The sequence below is a fragment of the Amblyomma maculatum genome, chromosome 3 (genome assembly GCF_055883805.1).
Source record: "Amblyomma maculatum isolate TAMU_Amacu chromosome 3, ASM5588380v1, whole genome shotgun sequence".
NCBI lineage: Eukaryota > Metazoa > Arthropoda > Arachnida > Ixodida > Ixodidae > Amblyomma > Amblyomma maculatum.
The window spans coordinates 149,694,371-149,716,016 of record NC_139346.1 but is presented as its reverse complement, the minus strand read 5'-3'; the positions used below and the strand labels follow the sequence as shown (position 1 = coordinate 149,716,016).

Below are 21,646 nucleotides of genomic sequence, written 5' to 3'. Positions count from 1 at the left end.
GGATCAAAATTATTCGCTCTCTTCGAAAACTGGCCGGAAAATCTAAATGCTAAAGCACTGTCGAAGGACATTGGTCAGTGCTGGACCGAAAACGTCCCAGAAGCGCAAATAGAATTCCACAAGGAGCCCAGCAGGCCCAGGCGCTGACGCGCGTTTCATTGACTCTAAAGCTGTCTTTTACCTCTTTTAAAGAGGGAAGTGCACAAAGCACATCATGCATCTCAGGGCTGACCAGCGGCAACCCAGCTAACATTAGATGCGTCTCTACGGCTCCTACATCAATCGTAGTACAGTGAATTCTAGTTCACTGTAATCGTAGCATCTGAACACGCCATGCCTTTGAAGTGCGTCAAGAAACGCATACAATACCTAGTTTGATGGGACGCAGAGTGGGGCACTCCGCTCAACGCTGAGCTATGGATGTCAGTTCTCCATGCAAATCGAAGCACCTCAGGATGTGCAGATGGACTATGTCTTCCACGCCAGGCCGCCGCCGAAAGGGACGAGGCTCCAATAAGGCACTGATACCGGCTATGTAACTCGTCGCACCATGCGCGCATCAGAGGGGTATGCCAAACCGCTTTGTGTGCGATGCGGATCTTTGCAGCCGTGTCTACCAGCTCCTGAGACACGCGACGACGTAGTGCACGACCCTCTACCGAACTGTGCATGCGCCAAATTGATTTGAGGTGTCCCATTCGTTTTCTTCACTGTCAGAAAACGAAACGCGTAAAGCTCGCGACAAGCTCTCACGCGGACGCGAATCGTGTAGTACGTGCACATCAAAACGCCACGGACGAAATGAGCCAGCGCTAGGAAAGGAAAGGCCGAGCATGACTGGCCGGTGGTCAGAAATATGAATGGGCGCTTGAGGCAAGGTCACAACATCCATAGCCGACACATACGTTGAAAAGGACTGTGGCACTGCGTGATCTAGCCTGCTCGCAGATGAACCACGACGCCATGTCCAGCAGAACTGCGCCCCATGCATGAGTTCGTGGGCATCAACAAGCGCAAAATGCTGAACCAGTCGCTGTAGTTCACATGCGTTTCACGTCGGTCGCCCTCGACCAGGGCCTTGAATATCTACTAATGAGTCTATAACACAATTAAAATCGCCCACTGTTATTACATGGCGGCCGTCTAAAAAGTAAACATCCAACCCTTTAAAGAAGTTATTACTAAGGCCGGAGTCCACCGGAGCATAAAAGCACAAGATGCGCAACCTCAAAGCCGCGAATAAGCAATCGAACGCTAGCACACGCCCAAGCCCGTATGTGAAGTGATGATCGCGCAATAGGGATCTGTTTAGCGCCACAATTCCTACGCCACTTGAGCGCGAAGTGGCGAACGAAAAGAAGCACTCCAAATGAAAATCGCGCTCAAAGGCCAATACATCAGAAAGAGTAGTAAAATTTGTTTCCTGAAGACACGAGATATCACAGTTTGTTCTGAAAGACAAATCTACTATTTCTGTCTGTTTTTGCATATTAAGAAACCCATGGGCGTTTAAAGAAAGAATTTTCAGTCCTAATATCGGGTATTGAGTTCGGAACGCCATTAAGGCAGATGCGCGCCCTGAGGTGGCACCACGAAAGTGCTTTGTACTCACATTAGGTGGAGTTCCCAGGCCCTCCTGAAGAAGGACGGGAATTCTTGGGAGTGTTTTCCTCCGGTCGACATTGTGCCGCATCCGATCCTGAGGTCGGCTACGAAACACAGCGCTTATTCCCTTCTCGCTGGAGCTCCACGTCCATATCACACTCACTGAGCGTTGAAAGCGACGGGGAGTGTCCGACACCAAGGCTGAACGAGCTGCTGGAATCGTCCACATCCTCTTTTTGGCTCACAACCTCAGATGACTCCTTTAAGTCTTTCCGTATTGCCGGTAGTTTTTTCACGCACCCCATTTGCTTCTCCAAGGCTCCGCGAATCTTAGAAACGCCAGCAGTGGCCGGCGTCGCCGCCAGCTTGATAATACGACCAGCCTGCGTTCCGAGCGCACCGCGGGTTTTCGGTGGAGCCAAAGCCTTAGATGCCGTCTGCACCTTTTTTCCGCGAACTCTATGCTTGGACTGGACGCCGCGAACTTTAGACGTGCACTGAGGTACCGGGGACGATGTGGCAGGAGCGGCCTCGATAGCTTAAGGCTCGCACGATGATTCGGGGACCACCGCGGTGTCAGCCGAGTTCGCGCGAGCAATCTCAGGCTGGGATGGACCAGTCGTATGCTTGTCCAACGGCACGTCATCACTGCTGGCCGTTCCTTCCACCAGTGTACCAGTAGTCGAATTCGGCAACGTTTTTGATGTCGTGCCCTCCACAGAGTCTATTTGTACTTCCTCCTTGCCTTTAGCCGACTCAGTTGGCTTGGCAGATGGGACCGGCACTGTAGGCTTTATGGGTGTAAGCGGAGGAAACGCACTTGCCGCTGCGTCCGAATAGGAACGGCGCACCGGGCACGTCACCGTCGGGTGGTCATCACTGCAGCGTCGGCAGGGCAGGGCGCAGCCTTCGTCTTAGTAACCGTGGATACCACAGCGTCCAGAAAAAGGCTCTGAACACTGTGCCCGAAAGTGCTCCGAGGAGCCACATCGCCGGCAAACACGCTGCATACCTTTGTAGTGAAAGGGTACGCGATGCCCAGTGACGCGTAGGTAGTTGGATACTGGTGACGACCCAGACATCGCCATCCGAACATACCGCGTCCCAGTGAGAACACCCTGAGAACACCGCTGCGAGCCCCTCTGGCTCGCAGCGACGGACAGGACTTTGCCATGCTGGCTCAAGACCTGTATGAGCGTTTCGGTTGAGACGTAAGACGGTAGGAAAAGGCAGGCCACGGTGGTACCTTGAGGACCAACAGGGACGATTGGTATACACTCACTGCCGATGAAGAGGCAGCCGGCGTCAACGATTAGAGACATGGATGCCATGCTCTTCACTGTAACTTGAAAAGACTGGGCGCCCATAAGCTGGACGCAGTAAACTTCGGGTAAACCCACTATTGAGGCCGCTGCGTCGACGACGGTCTCGGGACTGGTCCCCGCAGGGACGACTATGTCGAAGACTAGAGCCTTCGAAGGGTTCCATGGCGTTGAAGGTGCCATGGTGACAAAACTACCGGACGCCCCTGACGTGAAACACGCAGGGACGCCCGCCACTAATCTAGTCTCCACCACAGTTGTTGCGTGTCTGCCTAACACTAAAAGAGCTGTGACTGAGAGTGCTGTATCAGCTCAAAGACAGCTCGATAAGTATAAAGTTCTTACTGTATCGATGACCTGCTCCAATACCGACATGCAGTGCTTACAGGCGCTATACATTAAGTCAGGTAAATGCCTCTTCACTTGAGTCCTCTTGCATGCAAACAGGAAGTTCCTATAGGAAGGATATATAATGCCTAAGATTCCGTACGATGATGCTGATTTTTATTTGGCATGATACGGACGCCGGTGACCACGCCTGTCTCGAGTATTTCTGAATTCTACGTCGATGCTTGCTGTGAGAGGCAGCTATAACGCCAACCGTTTCTGGAAGGGGAGCTGGGGTTGTGCGTATATTGCTTGCCTCAATTTCTGTTATCACTGAAGAAAACTCATTAAAGAATCTTCTAGAAGATTGCTTGTATTCGGCATGCGTGGTTAAGTTTGGTTTCGCCATGTTCGCGTATTCTGCCAAGAAGAGACATTTGATTTTCGTGTAAGCGCACAGCCTTTCCTTCCATTTGTGCTGGTTTTCTGTTACATATGCAAATGAGAGACAGTGCGAAACAGCCGAAATGACAGTTTAGAGAGTGAGAGATTCAGTGTTATATCTGGTTTCAATAAAGAAACCAGGAGCGACCGAATGCATTAATTGAGGGGGGTGGGGAGGTTAAGGGAGGATAACATTTGCTGGTGAGGCCAAAACGAGAATTAGAAAAGGGGCCATGACAAAAATAATGATTCAGAACGGGCACCACAAGGGGACCACTGGGCTTCACAAATTAACCACCACAAGCATAATGTAAAACGCCCGTAAAATGAGCACACTTAGGCACGAAGAGCAAAAGAACACAACGAGTCACTTAACCTGTCTTTAAGGTTAAGTTAGGGGTTATGGCGTTTTAATTTAAATGTGAAATGAAAAATGGAAGCTGTGTGAAGGCTTCGACGCAAGGTAAAGATTGCGTGGTAGCAGCTAAGTAGGCGCCCACCGCTCCGGAGGTCTTAATAAGTTGAGGACTGTTATGGCATTGCAAAATAATTATTTTATTTGTAATATACTATGCACATCTACAAAACCTTGTTTGTGCGCGTTTCAGGCGATTGTAGGCTAATTTGACCATTATAATAAACGCAGTGGCAACACATTCTATCTGCGAAAGGGCTCTGAGTTTATTTGCTTCATGTCCAATAACATTAGATATGCTTACAACATGTTTACAAAATGTGATATGACTATGCTATAATAAGCTATACTCCTGTGAATGCACTAAAAAGAATCCGCTTCGCTCACCACACTACCGTATTTTCCTGTGTCATCACCCACTCCACCACCAACTGAAATTCAGATAGAAAGTAGGGTGGGTCATGTCGCGGGGACCAAGAGGAACAAATCGGGAAAAGATTGAAAATATGCATTTTTATAAAAGCAAATCTACGATTGCTTTTTTAGAAGAATTGGAAGAAAACTTTTTTTTAACGTCAGAGAAAACCCCTTATTTGGTTGTATTCATTCGTTGTCCTCATCAAAACCATCAATGGAAGCACCTTATTCTGAATTAAAAACAATGCTCAGGGTTTCGATCACCAAAGCCTCTCGGGGCTGCGGCTCCAGCATTGATGCTGTCACTTGCGGACACGAGTCGCTTGTTGAACACGTCATCTTCCGAGCCATCGAGGGCACTGGAGAGGCCACCGCTCAAAAGACCGATGTAGTACATTATCTTTGAAAACTGCAATCCATGTCCGACTCTGCCCGACCGTCTTTTGACCAAATGGGGTCGCAGAAAGTGGGTATGATGCACGAAGAACAGTTTGTTTTTGCCCTTCTCGTTCTTTTTGCTGTCGCTGTGGTCGGAACGGTAGTTTTCGAAAAATGATATGCCCGCGGTTTACGTTTTTTAGAGACGGCGATCACATGGGGGTTTTGGTATAACCAATACTTTGCCTAAATTGGGGCTGAACGACGACTCGGGGGTGGGTAATGACCAGGGATATTACGGGCATGTAGTTTTGGATGCCTTTTACTGTTCCTGCATACGCTGGTTCATATAGGAGTGTGCGAATATTCTTGAAAAGTTTCAATAAAGACTAGAATGTTCCATTCGATTCGTCTAACGAACAAAAATATGAAAATAAAATAATACTAAAAACGAATAGATTCCGTTATTACGTTTCCTGATAAATTTGAATATATATTACGGTGTTCAAACAAGACACGCTGCAGTTTACTTCGAAAAATTTGCGTCTGCTTCGATGCCGCACAGCTTTCAGCTGAAATTGGTCGGGGAGGTGTGGTGAGTTCAGCTCCATGGCGAGTTTCCTTTCAACTGTGAGGGCTTGTAATGCTCATACATTTCCTCAAATTCTGCATGACGCGGAAGTGCTCAGGTACGTTAAGCACACTTTAACTTGCCCTTCCCACGAGTGGGATGGTATTAGTTTCTTGGTGTTGTCATCCGTAGAAAATAGCGACCTTTTCTCTGTTCCAAATGAAGATCACTGGGTTGATGCATTGACATTTTGTTCGTAGCCCCTAATAAAGCCTAGTGTTGCCTCTGTTCAAATCACCGATATACCTGTGGCTTATCAAGGCGCACCACAGCGCTGCCGACCTGGCTTCGTCATTTCGCACTTTCATTCGCTTTGTTCATAGCGTTCAATTGTTGCAAAGACATTGTTCAATGTCTTTGCAACAATTTTGAAATATTGGCTAATTGGAAAAATTCGCAATTTGTTTCGTATTCGATTCGATTTTAGACTACATTGTTCCTATCTGAATAGATAGACAGCGTCACCGTTCGCATTTGATTCGATTAAGAAACAGCATTATTTACATCACAATGTTACTGAAATAGATAAATGCGTGTGAATGTGCTTGAAATAATTATTTCCTATGCGGTGCAGGTGTGTCACTCACTATCACGCCGGATCTCCGCAGGCGTGTTTTACCGCAAGGGGCTATTCGTCGCGGTTGCGACGGGGATATCAACTTTTAAGAGTAAGTAGCCTGACTGCGTGCACAAAATGCTCAATGAGCGATTTGCCACCATGAAACAGCTTTGATTCTGCTCAAAATACCCTTCCTTTCAACGCATGAGCTATCATGCTTCTTCCTTTGACGTCATCGCTTGCATCTTTGCCAACACTACTTGCGTCGAAAGGGTTGCGTCTAATAATTTGTGGGCAGTTGTGTGAGCGTGGGATGCGCGTGGATATGTCGATTGTACCCTAACATTATATCATATTGATTCTTTCAGACCCCCCCCCCCTCCCCCCTCTCCCCCTCCCTTTTGTTTTTCTGCAGCGGTCACCGCGTCACGCCCCTACTGTTGCTAAGGTAGGCCTCTTTCCGCGCTGGAGAGCGAACAAGGAAAAGAGGCGGAGAAAAATTGCTGTATTATGCTCGGCCTGATAAATATGATATCGACAAATTTCACGCTGTCTTGCCTCGCTGTTCAGGATGTTTTATGTTGCAATCAATATATGTCAGCGGAAATATCTCGTTTCCTTCGTCAGTTCAGTACCATCTTAAGCAGTCGGCTAGATTTCGGTGTTAGACAATATCTCACAACCAACGGGAACGGATCTGAAAAAGGATACAAAATTACCTTGCTGGTATAAAAGAAATTCAACTGGTCTTACTTCTATGAGCGCATTTATTTAAGTACGGTGGGATAAAGGCACAGAGAGGATCGCAATTCCACAAAATATTTGTGTTCAGCAAGGTACTTTTTTGTTTTCGCTTTTCAGGCCGCTGTCGAGGTTCGTTTTGTAAAAAAAATGCGTTTTTACCCCCTATAAAATTTTCCGTCAAGACAGAATGAGTTTATTTTTTCTTTAATCATTGTCCCCCTTTTGGTAATGATGCCAAGGCGGAGAAATGCTGTGATAATCTATTGGAAGTTAATGGCGTTGTAGCTTTTTGTCGTAGGCTCGCAATCAAACAATGGGCTCTTGATTAACAAGGCTAAGCTAAATGCGAAAGGCGTGGTAGAACGTTTTTTCCTTGTTTATCTCAACCTAGCTTTACTTATCTTCGCGTATCTTTCAGTTACCCCATTAAAGAGTGGTTTGGTTTGGTTGGTGGGGTTTAACGTCCCAAAGCGACTCAGGCTATGAGAGACGCTGTAGTGGAGGACTCCGGAAATTTCTACCACCTGGGGTTCTTTAACGTGCACTGACATCGCACAGCACACGGGCGCCTTGCTTTTTGTCTCCATCGAAAAGCGGCTGCCGAGTGACATGACAGCTTTTCACAAGATACGCATTACGACTTTTATTGGTTCCACCTAAATCGCAGAGCAGCAAAATCACCTAGAGGCTACCGGAGCGGAACGTCTTTAACACAGACAGACACGAGCGGGGTGCAAGAGCCTCGCGATGTTGTCACTCAAATGCTTGCCATACACACAATGATATTTAGAGCGAGCTCTACTCTTCGAACTGCAACTCTCAAGGCCATTATTCACTCGCGCATTTGATTTCAGAGGGTCTAGCGCGAGCGCTCTTGCCCACGACAATGCCCGTTTTTCGTCTTCCTCGTCCGATGCATTACCCGGGGCCGCCGAGCGATCGTCCTGATTGTTGGACAGGGAGGCTTTCCGCTGGGACACCACGTCAATAGCGGGGGTCTAATAACTGCTTCGCTAGCGCTTCGTCGTTCAATCTCGCCATGCATGAGTTACGTGGCGGTTCTATTACGTCAACGATTTTGTGCACGCGTCAGGCTGAGTCTGATCATCCAGCCCATATAGCTCGCTGAGAAGCAGCAGCGAAGAGAAAGCCTGTGCGGCTCGAGGCAGAGACCGACGAAGAACGAGAATCTCGCATAGAGGAGAAACGTTAGTATGACCATGAAGCCATGCTCAACGCAGCCTACGCTAGGATAACTAGGTTTAATCGGGATGACCCTCCACAGCTGTTTCGCTCTACACCCGTATAGGTCCAGCGCGCTGAGAGAGACAGAGAAAAAAAAAGCGTTGGTATCATCGCCGCTAGCATTTGAAAACAGCCTGTTGCGGTGATGCCTGCATTTAGTTTCCAACCTTTCCTAGCCCTTCAAAGCAGAGCTTAGAGACATTACATCTTTGTTTCCAAGATGATAATTTATATAGGCGACATATGCGAGCTTGATAATTCAGCGTTTTTTCGTGAGTGTGCATTTCATGCAAATGAACTTGACCAGAATATATCTGAGCTCCTTTATATCCACTTATTGGCCTTATTTCTGGCCAAAAACAATAGAAGACAACGACAATGTCGTCAAGAACAAATAGTCAGTATCCATTGATTCAGGAGAGGACGCTGTCAAGTCATCGTGCTTGGGGCTCCCGGTGCGTTTCTGAAAACAGGAAAACAAAATAAGCGAAAAATTCAAACGTGTTTTGTAACAAGGGTTGTGCCATGCACCAATATAGCAGTCTTTTTTTAAATTCAGTACAAGAAACTTTAGAATTACTTTTAAATAAAACGAATAGATCTGCCTATAGATAGTAAATAGAAATGATAGGGCGTCAATTTGGAACTTTTAGGGTTGTAGCGGCTGAATGAAGGACGGCAAAAAGTTGGATAGAGCTTCAGCTAAGACGCAAGAAATATTCTTTAAAATATTTACGTCGTTGCAATACACAGGATTGTCTGACACCAGTCCGAGATAGTCCCAAAACAACGTAGATAAGGCTCACAAAGTCACTTCTAGCCTCACCAGAACGCCTCTAGGACTGACCGAGACCGATTCACCCTAATAGTCATCCATAGCTGACCAAGTGAATAGTGCCAAGCGTTTGAGGCCGACACAGAAACTGTTGTCTGCGTTAATGACGTACAACAGCGAGTTGTCTCTCATCGCTCTACAAGCGTTCGGCTGGACAAAGGCAGCTGCGACTGTGGCTAACAGTTACAACGAAGTCAACGCGCTTCTGCTGTTCCTTCAAGAATCACGACTGAAAGCATTCATGTAAACTTCTGCTCGTCCTGTCTGCTGCGCGCGTTATTCAGGCAAAATTTATGAAATACAACGTCGAGAATTCAGTAATTGGAATTAATCAATTGCCGCATGTTACGACGTTCACTGCCGCACCAGAACCACCTGACCTTGGAAACAAGTGGATTGAGGTGCAGGGCTATGTAAAGTCTTCACTACGTACCACTTGAGGATTGGGGTGTATCCGTAAGCACCCAATCCATATCCGTAGCGGAGGCCGTACGGGCTGAGGCCGTACCCGTAGCGGACGCGCAGGGGCTGAGGCTCGACCCTGTGGCTGTAGCTGACGCCGGTGGTGCGGTAGCCGTACGGGGTTTGCACGTTGTGCACGGTTGGAGTCACCGGCACCGTGCGGTGAACGCCGGTGTAGGCGGCGGCGACGGGAGTGGCGTGCACCGTCGAGACACCGGGCACGGTGGGGTAACCAGCCACTGGCACTGTCGGGTAACCGGCCACCGGCACAGTTGGATAGCCGGACACCGGCAATCCGTACGTGGGTATGTAAACAGCGAGGGCATTGCCCAGCAGAGCGAAGAGGCAAAGGACCTGTAAAACATATCAGAATGTAGGTCTTTCATGCATATGAGGTCTGCCTAATGTGAATAAGTTGTAATTGCTTGTGCGCTGAGAACGAAGGTATAGAATTCTTTAAGTTATATTAACGCTGATGATTTTGTATGACTGCACTAAGTCGGCACTTTCAGAAAGAAATATCTATAATAACCCGAGTGGTGCAGTGTACCAGGGCGTTGCTCAAAGACTATCAGCGAGAAAAATGATAAACGAATAGGCTAGTTTCCGTAAAGTGCAGGTACGAACAGAAGTAAAAGAAGCCTTTCACTTCCGTGGGACCTTATTTAGTAGTTGCAAAATAAAACCTGGGAATGCAACATTTACAAGCTGTTCTGGGGTATAAATGTTCAGTTGCGATAGCTACGATTGCAATTTGAGGAAACATGAGTGCTATTCTTTTTTTTTTGTTTCTTCACCTGCATATTTAATGTAGAATACGGGCTCTGTTAAGGGATCCAAATTAAAAGTTTTTTTTTTTTTTTTGTATCTGTGGTCTTTTAATGTGCACCGAAAATACTATATGCGCATAAACAGCTTTTCTCAATAGAAATAGACGAGCAGTTGTGGGATAGAAACGGAGAGCTAATGCTTTGTAGACGAACGCTATAAGTATTAGTTCACTGCTGACGATGAAAAATAAGGAGACGTGAAGAGGTAGTACATGCTGCAATTCCGAAGTTCGACTACGCTAATTCCAAGCCATGACAGAAAAACGAATGTCACGTAATGCGTGTCGATATATTAGTCTGACTTCAGAATTGTGTGAAAAGGAGCTACTTACGGCAATCATGGTTGAGTTGATTTTTCGCAGCTTGTGATGCCCGAAGGAACGATGCCTCTAAAGGGTTGCTCGGCCTCCTTTTATACCCACTTCACTGCCCTGTTTTTCTCCCTCTATCAGTCGATGTGCACGCAAATGAGCTGGACTAGATGCCCTTTCGGGTTTGTTTTGCGCCTACAGTTTCAAGGTCTTGATGTGACCACTGTGGTCCATTCTCCTATAAAGATTTGCTGTCAGATAGGCGATATATTTACGACAGGTGCGCATTCTCTCCTTCTTACTGCTCTTTTCTATCGTGCTATCGTGCGAACGGGTACATGGTTTACATCTGCAGGGGCCGGGATGGTGGCGGTAGCGAAACCACTTTCACGTAATTTGTTGTTGCATAAAATACGTGTGTGCAGGCTCTCTACATTCAAGCCTCCTTTCTCAAGTACAGTGCGTAGCTCTTAGCGCCATATGTGGGGTCATGATCCCTGTTACCTTGAACTTTGTTTCGAGACAGTATCGCACATCCGTCTCCTGGACTGTAAAGAGCTCTAGGTACGGCCGATCGTCTTGCTGACAATGTGTCACGGTTGCAAATAGTACCTTTTCCAGCAACCTCCTTATCAAACGCGTTTTGTACGGACACGCGCTGACATTTTTTATAACACCTTTGTTGAACGTCCCGCGGCTGTTCGCGCTTTTGAGGGCACGCTCTCTTCAGTAGTTTATCTGCTCGGTTTGCACAAGAGGTAGGTGTTCATGCAAAGAGATGGGAGTATTTATAAGTAGCTAGAAAACGTTCCGCCTTGAGGTTAAAGAAGTGCCCATTTTCAACAGTGCAAAAAGTACCCGTTGGTTGCCACATATTATTACGCAAATAACAATTGATTTTTATTTCTGCACACGGCCCATTTGTTCATACAACTAAGGCAGAGGAAGGAATAAAAGAAAAATTAAGTAACAGTTGCACAAGTGGCAATCGGGAAAATCAACATTATTTTCCATTCGATAAAATCAGCGCGCAAAAAGAAGCAGTATGTACAGGATTGGAGGGAGGGGTTGGGGGAATCTGGGGAATCCTGCTGGGGGCAGGGCGGCTCCATTTTCATTGCAAAGACCTGTAATTGTTGTGAACTTATTGCATTAATTATTACAACAACGATAACTAAATTATACCTTTGCAAACATGTTTTATCCTTTTCGAAGCCGATGTCGTGCACCCGATTTGTCGTAGCATATTAAAAATGCCCCGAACGTTGATGAAGGTTCTTGCCATTCGCAAAAGCGTCGTCGAAATGAAATCTACAGTGTATAAAGGTACAACAGTTGTTGTGGTATGTTTGTTTGAAGCAAAAAAGTACTGTTTTGCAGGGCATATACACAGGGCATTTTCCGGCCCTTTAATTATGTTTAAGAAACCCTTTAATGTAAACACTGTGACATTGCAGAAAGCTGGTTACAACAAAATCAGCAGTGTTTCCCAATGTGCTTTCTGTTATATTTTCTTTTCTCTGCGTGTTTTTGTGGCTTAGATACTATGCCTGGATACAGAAACCAACTATTCCAATTAAGAGCCTTGGCTGCTTCCGCTACGATTTGCATAGCTAGCTATCCGTAGCTATTAATATTCCTGTGACGCATTCTATGGCAGACCTGCATCGTTTCACATTCTCTTAAAATACGCTCTTGTTTCAAACTGGATTGCTATGGAAATCACGACGAGAGAGCTGTGATATAATAAGCTCCGCTGAAGTAAAACACTGGAAGGCATTTGAAGATGATGTTTGTTTTGCGTGAGGGCAGTTTCGATGCGTTTAACAACTTATTCAGAATCGTTATCCCAATCCAACGAGGCTATCAAATTTAGAATGCCACTGAAAACTTCTGCATCGAGTTGCAAGTAAAGAAATGAAAAACAAAATGCCTCGTGTGCAGCCACGCGTACGACCAACGCATTCACGTTTCACTGTATACTGGCGATAATGGGAAAATAGTTCTTGTGAGACTAAAAAGCTGTTGTTTAGGGACAGTCTCTCACGGACCCGCTGACTGAAGTAACTGTTTGCTGCAGCTACATTTCCCTGCAAAATGATTACAAAATCTTAAAAGAGTAAGGTCCACTAACAATGGATACTGGAATGCAGGGAAGACTGCAGTCTGTCGTCGTTCAGTAGCGGCTTTTCGTATTCTCGTCTCAGACGGTTTTCTTGTGTATCTTATAAAGCTTGATATCTTCAGTGTCGGTGCACTGTATATATTATTATATTTTAATATATTTGCGGTTTGTTGACTGAATTGATTCCGGTAACACTATTTCAGCTGTTGTAATTGTGTCAACAAGTCTCGCTTCATATCTGAATGCTATGCATGCATCTTAAATCTGCATTAGTTGTCTGGAAGGTGTTTGTCTTGTACTCTATTTTATCTTAAGCGCCATGTTAACAGCCATGTGCAATTTTTTTGGTAGGAAGAAATTTCTTTGCAAGGAAGATACCGGGAGACACACACGAGCAACTTATTCTCATTAACCGACTGAAAAGAAATAAAACAATAAAAACTAGCTGCGCTGAAAGTAAATGTCCTTTGATGCCACTGCAGCCTAAACAAATAGCTTAATATGCGTTAGAGGCAAATTTTAGATGCCTGTGTACTTTCAGGCCGAGCTTGCCATCTTACTGTTCCGTGAATGTTAAGCGTAGTGGCAAGACAAAATAAAAAAGCAAATGTTCAGCATACCGCTATCTTCGCTGCTCTTTCTTAAAAAGTAGGCGCAGTTTACCATTGTGCAGGAAGTTGAAAGTAAATGTCACGTGAAAAAAACCTTAGCAGTGAGCTGATCCCAGTATGATCGCTAGGCATTAAACCAGTCACTATATTGCTTTTGTGATTCTAAAAGCGCTTTTTCAATTTTGTTTTCTCTGCTAACGCACGACCGAAAAGTTTCTTGCTTTAATTGAGTGCACATTATTTCCGTATATTTTCTCACCGCTTTAATATGGTGTGGGAGAAAATGTTCGTTTACTGCTAGCACACAGGTCTTTTCTCTTTTGTGATCTGTAGATAATGAAATGAAGGAAGCGAATATGTTACAAACATGCAAAAATGTGGCAAAGCACGGGCGCTCTGTGTGTAGTTTACCTATAACACATTATTGGGGGCTATGTAAATTGCAGTGTATGTCGAAGGCCACGTTCTTCTGGCCCTATATAAGACACTACGAGGCATTTAGCCCACTATTTCTTCAACAGTCTGCTACCAAGTTCGACCGTAGATGCATTCATATTATAGTTTCGTTATGCCGGAGTCTCACTTCCTTGGAGTTACTTATTTTGTCTGCACATATGGATGGCTACTAGCTGGTACAAGGAAGCAATGTATACTCAATAGTTTCTTCTGCACATGTGACAGTTTGTCGATGCAGGGTGCGGCCACAGAATTCGAGAAAACAGGCGCTGTCACGGCTATAGCATTAAACTATCGCGCCGATATTTCTCATTTTTAAAATGCAGGAAGAAATGAGAGGATTTCAGAGCTGTGTCGACAAACGTGCTTCGATATCGTGGCAAATTGCGCGTTTTTGTATAATATATAATGGCGGAAGAGCCCAAGGTAGTATATTCGGAAACATTGTAAACATTGTTTATTTGCGACATATAAAATACATCAATTTTGATAAGAGGACGTGGTTTTCCAAGAGGCGCTTTCGGCAAGGTGTAGTGGCGTCCGGGTCGATGATTCATTTTTGCAATGGTCAAAAGAATGGCTGCCTCTGAAGAAAAACAACAACAACAAATGAACAGCGTTGTTGAGCCACTCATTCGCATGCCGGTTAAGAAAATCTATATTTATTCAAAGTAATTTTTTATGTACGAGGTGGCTGAATCATTCTTGCCAATACTTCTGAGTATAATAAAGAGCCTGGAGATCGTATTGCTTGTTTTCCAAGTATTGTAAATTAACTGGAAAATGTTTGAACCCTTTTACAGGAAGCATTAAACAGACTAACAAGGACGGTCATTCTGTCTAAAGCGAAATAATATGAACAGTGTGGAATTACTGATTGGTAGCTTAATCTAATGCTCTTTTTGCATTCTGATGCTTCAATTATTTGTTTGCTTATTTATTTTCCTTCCCTTATTTATTTCCCCCCCTTCCCAGTTTTTTGAGGCGTAGTGCGTATCTTCTGCTACCGGTATAAGAGGCGGCATATACTTACACTTGAGGGGGTGGACGTAGCCGTAGGTATCCAATCCGTAGCCGTAGTTGAGTCCGTAAGGTGCCAGACCGTAAACGTAGCGGTAGCGCAGCGGATGGGCGTTGTAGCGGTAGCTGTCACGTGGTACGTAAGCGTAAGCTGGGACGTGAACGGCACTGGCCACAACAGTAGGCACGGATGAGTGAACAGTGTGCACGGTGGTCTCAGAGGGCGTGTAGGTGGACACCTTAGCCAAGGTGTGCGGGACTCCCTGTTGCACAGACTCGTAGCTGACTACCCGGGTGGCCTTGGACACGGCAGGAGTATGGTGGTAGGTGGTGGCCACGGAAGGAACTGCAACCGGCACCACTGCGACCTTGTCGGCGAACGCCACGCTGGCCAGAGCCGCGATGAAGCACAGCTGGAAAAATCCAGTCACCAAAAAAAAAAAAAAAAAACGGTTCGAAACACTAACGGAGCCATCGCCAAAGACATCGCAAGGAATACCAAATACTCAACCTGGAAACGTAATACGGTGCTTTCAAAGACAGGATCGAAACACAGTTGCGAGAGGGGCACGCGAGATTTGATCTGTGCTCAAAAGTGCGTGTTGTCGGGCTAGTTGGTTGAGCATACTGTTGATGAAGCTAGTGCAAAAATTTTGACAATGACAAGAAGAAATGCCGCCGGTCTTTGGTCATATATATCTCATCTTTGTGAGTTTTGTGAGTCATGACGGAAGCTGACGGTTTCATTTTTGCTACCGGATATTGCGGGTGCCTCCGTCTGGCGTAGAACAATGATATGGCATTTGTAAACGCTGAAGACAAGTTTTCATGGTGCATTTCTTTATAATAAACACTTGGCTACAGAACCATGTTACAAAAGTACAGATAGTAACACTCAGGACTTCCTGGACAAGAAGCCAACTATTCAGCGGTGCGATTACGTAGCATGAAAACTTACGGCGAGCATGTTGTTGTTATTGGCGTATCTTCGATGTTCGGGGATGATGTGCGGTTGGGTGCCCTGTGCTCCCTTTTATACCACACGGGTCCTCGAGTTTAAAAGCATGCTCAAGCGCTGCAATGCATGGGAACAGATTGCCGAGGAATCACTTTTAGTTGAGATGAATAATACATTGGGCATAATGTATGGCAATGAACACTATATGAAGAGGAAATAGACTGAAGGGAGATAAGGATAGAAAATGTCACCAAAAGTGAGAGTGATAATTGCTTGGAAGGAGTGGAATCGATCAGCATGATATTTAGAATGTGATGGAAAGTTGAAAAGTGGCCATACAGCGACCGGAATCATTCGAAAACGAACCCCCGGCAAAAATCAAGTAAAAATAAAATCTACCGTCCACAATTTCGGTTTGCGCTATTTTCCGGTGTATGTTACTGCACCTTGCGTTTACTGACGACCACTTTTAGTAGAGGGATCAAACCTGACGAGTAAATATGATGACTTCTAATTCTTGCCAGATTATACTTTCAACTTGATAAACCACTGTGTCTGAGCAAGTAGATAGACGGGCCGGTGGCCTCCGACCTTGCTTCGGGAGCAAAGTGTCGCCCTGCATGCGTGATTAGTTTGAAAGTCATCCGGTCAGTGCGCACTGCGCTTATGGCACAGCTCTACTAACCTGTCTCTTATCGACTCATTCCCCTGTTGTTATTACCGCGCTCCGGCTAATTTTAACTTTCGTATGCGTCGGATGCCTTGCTGGGAAGTCTTGCAGCTTGAGTCTTTGGTGTTAAGAAGGGTGACTCACGTGTGCCGCTCTGTGCGTTGATTGCGGATGACTTGAATATGAATACCTACGTAGGCAGAAATAACTTCGTGGAGGGCACACCTGCGTGCCCAGGGTGCAAAGTTTGCTGTGCCATAGCAGCGCTTGTAATTCTACACAGTGTTGACAGTGTGAATGTCGACTCCTGTATCAAATATATAATGTAATAAGTGACGTGTTCATATTTCCACTGCCCCGCCGTGTTGCTGCTCGACTGCTGTGCCCGAAGATGCGAGATCAAATTCCGGCCGCGATGGCAGCTTTTCGATGAAGCCGCTAAGCAGGCGCTCGTGTGATATATGCGATGTCAGCGCTTGTTAAAAAACCTGAGGTGGTCGGCATTTCTGAGCTTCCATTACGGCATCTGTCATAGCCTGAGTCTCTTTGGGACGTTAAACACCATAAACCATAAACCATGCTGAGGTAAAGGCAAAAAAATCTTCTTCTGTATGGGGCCTGGCGGTGGGAAGGTGAACTAAAAGTGTTTAATAAACATTTTACTCTGTGCTCACAAACACCAGATGCGGCAGCCGCAGAGTTCGCTAGAAGAAATGCGAGACTCAAACAATGAATATACTGAAAAGAGAATAATAAACGCTCTATAGATAGCTAAAAGTAATTTTTATGTGTTATTGTTAGAATAATTGAAGTAGTATAATGGTGTCACAAAGTGTTCCCCCAGTGTGGAGAGTCTCCAGATTAGTTTTCATCACACAATTATTTGTTAGTTTTTGAAACAGAATCGAAATTTCGTCTCCTACAAAAAGTTCTCTTCGCGTGAAACACGCTATTACTGTGGAGGCTGCAGGCCATGAGATGCAGCTGTACCTGTTCTCGCAATATAGAAGAACGGCTGATTGGGCGAGTTGGTGAACCATGATGGACAGTAATATAAGTGCGCAACAAAGACGAGACAAAGAGGAGAAGTGTGCCGTCGTTGTCCACTTCTCCTCTTTGTCTCGTCTTTGTTGCGCACTTATATTATTGTCCATCTCGCAATATGTAGTTTTATCTAGCTCTATATGTAAATCGCGCAAAGCGTACACGTTTACTTGAGTTGCTCATCCGAGGAGCCCACTGCGTACTTCATTTTTTGTTCGCATCTCTCTCCATGGGTCTCGCATACACGGGGAAGAAAATGAGATACATTGTGTTTATTAGGTCAAAGCGGTCTTGACCATGTACTTGTGGTATTCGTCAGTGGAGGCTTTTTCACGACGGAATCATATTCAACGCGACACATTAGGGGCAGGCAAGAAAATGCCTCGTGTTGATGGCTTGAATATTTCCGGCAATCAATTTTGTTACACTAAGATCTCGTTTGAGTATGCTGTGACGTTATGCGCAGGTGAACAGATGATGTCTTAAAAAGTCTCTTCATTAATCGTGAAATGATACTATACCAAAAGAAAAAATGCGGGAAGTTGTGCTGAATTCACAACACTAAAGTAACAAAATGACAGCCGGCTTTCCTAACGTTTATTGCCTTGGGATGGGAGCCAAAGTAACGCGGTTGCTTTACTAGGGACTAAACGCGTGCCGAAGTCACTTGTATTACCGGTGGCATCGATTTACAGGAGCGATGAAAAGGTGCCTGGGGGATGTAGTGAGAACTTACTTGAACATGAAAAAAAAATTGATAATGCAAAAGCAGGAGGGCAAATATTTTAATGCGCATAAATGAAGTTTAGGTTGTGATTAGGAGTTTACGTGTCATATTTTTATTATTTTTCAAACTGGCTTTTAGTGTCCTGTCTCGGTCATATATTGCTCGCTGAGTAACTTGCCCAGGTTTACAACTCCACGTTTTATTTCTTTACAGGCGGAGAGACTGCGGCAGCGGCGTCGGTTCAGCGCTGTCGTGTTGCCTTTTGGAAGTGTCTGTGTGCAACGCAGGTTATCGGTGTCAAACGTTCCCCATTTCTTGCTGCTGGTCGTGTTAAAGCTTTTCAGGAAGGCTATGGCACTGAGTGCGCGTTGAGAATTGTAACTGCCGCTGCGTACGTGTCATCTCGGACGTTGCGACCATGTTGCGGCTGCGCCTTGCCTCCCAGACACGTCGCTACAAGTGGCGGCTAGTTCTACAGATACTTACCTGTACGAGTGGCCTTCCTTTGACAGCGTCACATTACGTGGATGTGATGTTTTATTCCTCTTAAGACGCGTATTGCATTCCGCAAAGCCTTCCTTTAGCTCCCTTTGCTGTGCATCCTTCACATGATATGGAACTGCAAAGAGCAATTAGAGAAATATAAAGCTCGAGCGCTCAGCCAAGCGGAATGGGAGGCAGAGCTGGCCCACACGGGTCTCTCAGAGCAGCGCAGCCTGCTCGCCAGGGCCCAGGAGACAGCCCAGGCCAATGGTATCCTGGACTGAGGAAACCACCCACGCTATTCCGTTAAACATATAAAGTTTACTCTCTCTCTCTCTTCGATTACAATTTTGCATTACCGCGCCAACCTTAGTTGATTGTACTCAAGCAGTTTTTGTGGATCCTAACTTGAACGGCAACCTTTCATAGATATATTAAGCAGTGAAGTTGCACTAAATGTCTAGCCTCGATTGACTTCAGTCTGCATTGTAATGAAGCGCAAGCGAAATTCATACAAGCGTGCAAAGCTAGAAATCTGAGCCGAATGGAACTGAACTGTACCGCCGTTAATATGTACTTCTCGGGAGCAATAACATATCATAGTAAGTAGTAAGGAATCGCATTTCAATTTATCGTCTAAGAGTTTATATCTATTTGCCATTATAGCCCTCGCGCTTCTGTTATATACCATTTGCGCTTTTTTCTCCATTGGATAGTACGCTGCTCGTTGACAAGTGTCATGGTCCTTTTATAATCCGCATGTGCGTCGTTTGCAGACGCTACGCTCTGGGTGGTTTACTATCCCTAGTATTGAACGAAGACCGCACCTAAGAAACGTAAGATGGTCTCCTTCCTACAGTTCAAGATTTCTAATGTCTCGGCGCATCTGCGCATGCAATCGGGATTTAAAGCACGGCTTTCCATGTTGCACAACATTGTTTTGTATCTCTCATTTGTGTCTGGACTGAAATCACTAAAGCTATCTTAATTGTTTGCATAGGACTGCAAGGTTATTGTATTGCCTACATTTATTAAGTGCTGCCTGCTGAAATGGACCGCCGCATGCGTTTACATGATGGGCGATGAAAGAGAAGTCTGAATGATGCTTGATGTCGGCTGGGGCTAACCCACGTAAATGCCATCATTTTAGGCTGATTTAATATGTCAGCCAAAGCCCTTGCCAAGTTAAATCGAGCCAAAGATGTGGTGCCGATTATTTGCCGGCATGCATGCCCGAGCACAATCCTGACTCGTCGTCAATAGCCCTATGTTTTTTTACAATATGTTTTACAATAAAAGAATAATTCATATTTTGCTCCAAATGAGCTCATTCTCACGTACGTGTTTTATTTGTGACGTAATGTTTTGGCAGCACGAAACAGTCGCCACGCTCAGTCGTAACGCGGACGTCTGGGGGACTTTCGCTACCTAGTAATGCATTTGCCTTGTAGCTGCCACGCAAGCTGACATCGTTTCACTTTATTGTGCTAGCACGCAGTAGTCAGCTATTGTGGAAAAAAAGCCGTTGTTGGCATCCGGCGTGACATACTTCCCTGCTTGCTTTCAATAGCAAGTTGCAACTGCAATCGGCCACCAGCTGGGTCGGCATATCGAAGTGTCAGCTGTGACATGCCAACTGCCACAGTTGGTAGGTGGGCTAGGGGAGAGAGAAAAAGAGATATTGTAAGCTTCTAGGAGAGACGAGGCGGAGTCCGGGATATGATTAGCATGGGATGAACCCTGTGGATAGCAACCCTGTTAGGAGCAGGCTTTTATGCTACCACATTGTCGCAGCTGGTGATAGGTTCCCGCCATGGGTTTAGTGCGCCAGCACCAGCGATCCTCTCAACGGTCGTGTGATGTTTGAAGTATCTGGGCTTGTGCAGGAACATGTTCGTACAACATAATCGCGTCTGTATCCACGGTGGGTTTGCATGACGTCAGGTGACATGCCATGGCCGAATTAGCAGCAGCTTCCAACGTGGACAGCCCTTTTGAGATGAGAATCGGAGCCCCATGCTCGTAATATATTGACCCAATATTGGTAATTTGTTGACAATGCCGGGTAGAACATATGACCAGTATATTGCCAACGTAGCACCAATATTGGGCCCACTTGTCCTGATTGGATTTTGGACCCGATCTCATAACCGCTATATTTATACGTCATGCAGACGCTTTACTATGGCTCGGTTAAAGTGAGGAGGCTTTATATCCATGGCGTCTGGTGATTCACATAATTTTGGTAGTGTACCGACACCGAAGTGCTGGCGCACCTGACATCCGCACTAAATAGCACTATAAATCGTCCGTCATTTCATTTTGGGTGTCATCCTTCTGTGCTTCGACAGCTAAAACAGTTTACAGAGTAGAAACCTCAACCTCAACAAAGCGTTACGGGAGACCAGTTCGTGCTTTTATATTGAAGGCAGGTTCTAATGATCACGTGCTCTGCGCTACTAGCAAATCATGCATTTTACTTCTCGGTTTAGAATAATGTTATGAGCTTCATAAAGTGGATCCCAGCCAATAAAAGCAGTACATTGTCCGCAATTTTAACTTGGTGCATTGAATGGGCGTTTGACTTCAGGCTTATAGTTTTTGCGCATATCTTTCTGTGATTTTCTTTACTTACAGCAGTCTGACTTCTTGATTTGAAGAATGAGGTCCACAATTGTTTCTATTATTCAGCATGAGCTCCATTATGTTATTTGCGAAACTGCTTGCGTAGAAAAGGGGTTTCGCATGCTTCACCAAGCGAACATTCATGTGCCTACTTTTTTTTTTTCTCACATAATGTCAGTCTTCCGGTCATTAGATATCACGGTTGTCGCGGTTTCGCCTCTTCAAGGGACGAACTATTGGTACCTAAGGTACAAGCGAAGTCCGTTAAGCGAACACACACAGAACCTTCAAAGAGGAAAATAGAAAATTTGATGCTTCTTTCCAGCGAGTGCGAACTGTTAACGAAAGCAACAAAACAATAGTAGTACGGCTAAATAATTCATTTTTAATCGAGGATGCTTG

The 21,646-nt window shown here is 45.4% G+C and overlaps 2 protein-coding genes across 2 annotated transcripts; both read right to left on the bottom strand.

The window, feature by feature from the left end:
• Positions 1-9,276: 9,276 nt before the first annotated feature.
• On the bottom strand, positions 9,277-9,744 carry LOC146196417 (uncharacterized; the record flags this gene model as incomplete). The annotated part of the gene is made up of 1 exon (XM_084596999.1): positions 9,277-9,744. A coding segment is annotated over one exon (468 nt), but the record flags the coding sequence as incomplete, so codon positions are not given.
• Positions 9,745-12,568: 2,824 nt separating this feature from the next.
• Positions 12,569-20,511, bottom strand: LOC146196416 (uncharacterized). The gene is made up of 3 exons (XM_084596998.1): positions 20,401-20,511; positions 14,751-15,150; positions 12,569-12,615 (listed from the first exon to the last, which is right to left on the bottom strand). The coding sequence occupies exons 1-3, from the start codon at positions 20,509-20,511 to the stop codon at positions 12,569-12,571; spliced, it is 558 nt and encodes a 185-aa protein (XP_084453124.1).
• Positions 20,512-21,646: the final 1,135 nt, after the last annotated feature.

Bases quoted from the DNA above. Each gene is read 5' to 3' on its own strand.
- LOC146196416 (XM_084596998.1), bottom strand. From the start codon at position 20,511: ATGTTCCTGCACAAGCCCAGATACTTCAAACATCACACGACCGTTGAG. The intron at 15,151-20,400 runs GTAGCATAAAAG...GGATTTTTCCAG, and splicing joins TCACCAGCTGCGACAATGTG to CTGTGCTTCATCGCGGCTCT. The intron at 12,616-14,750 runs GTAAGTATATGC...ATCATTTTGCAG, and splicing joins CTACGTCCACCCCCTCAAGT to GGAAATGTAGCTGCAGCAAA.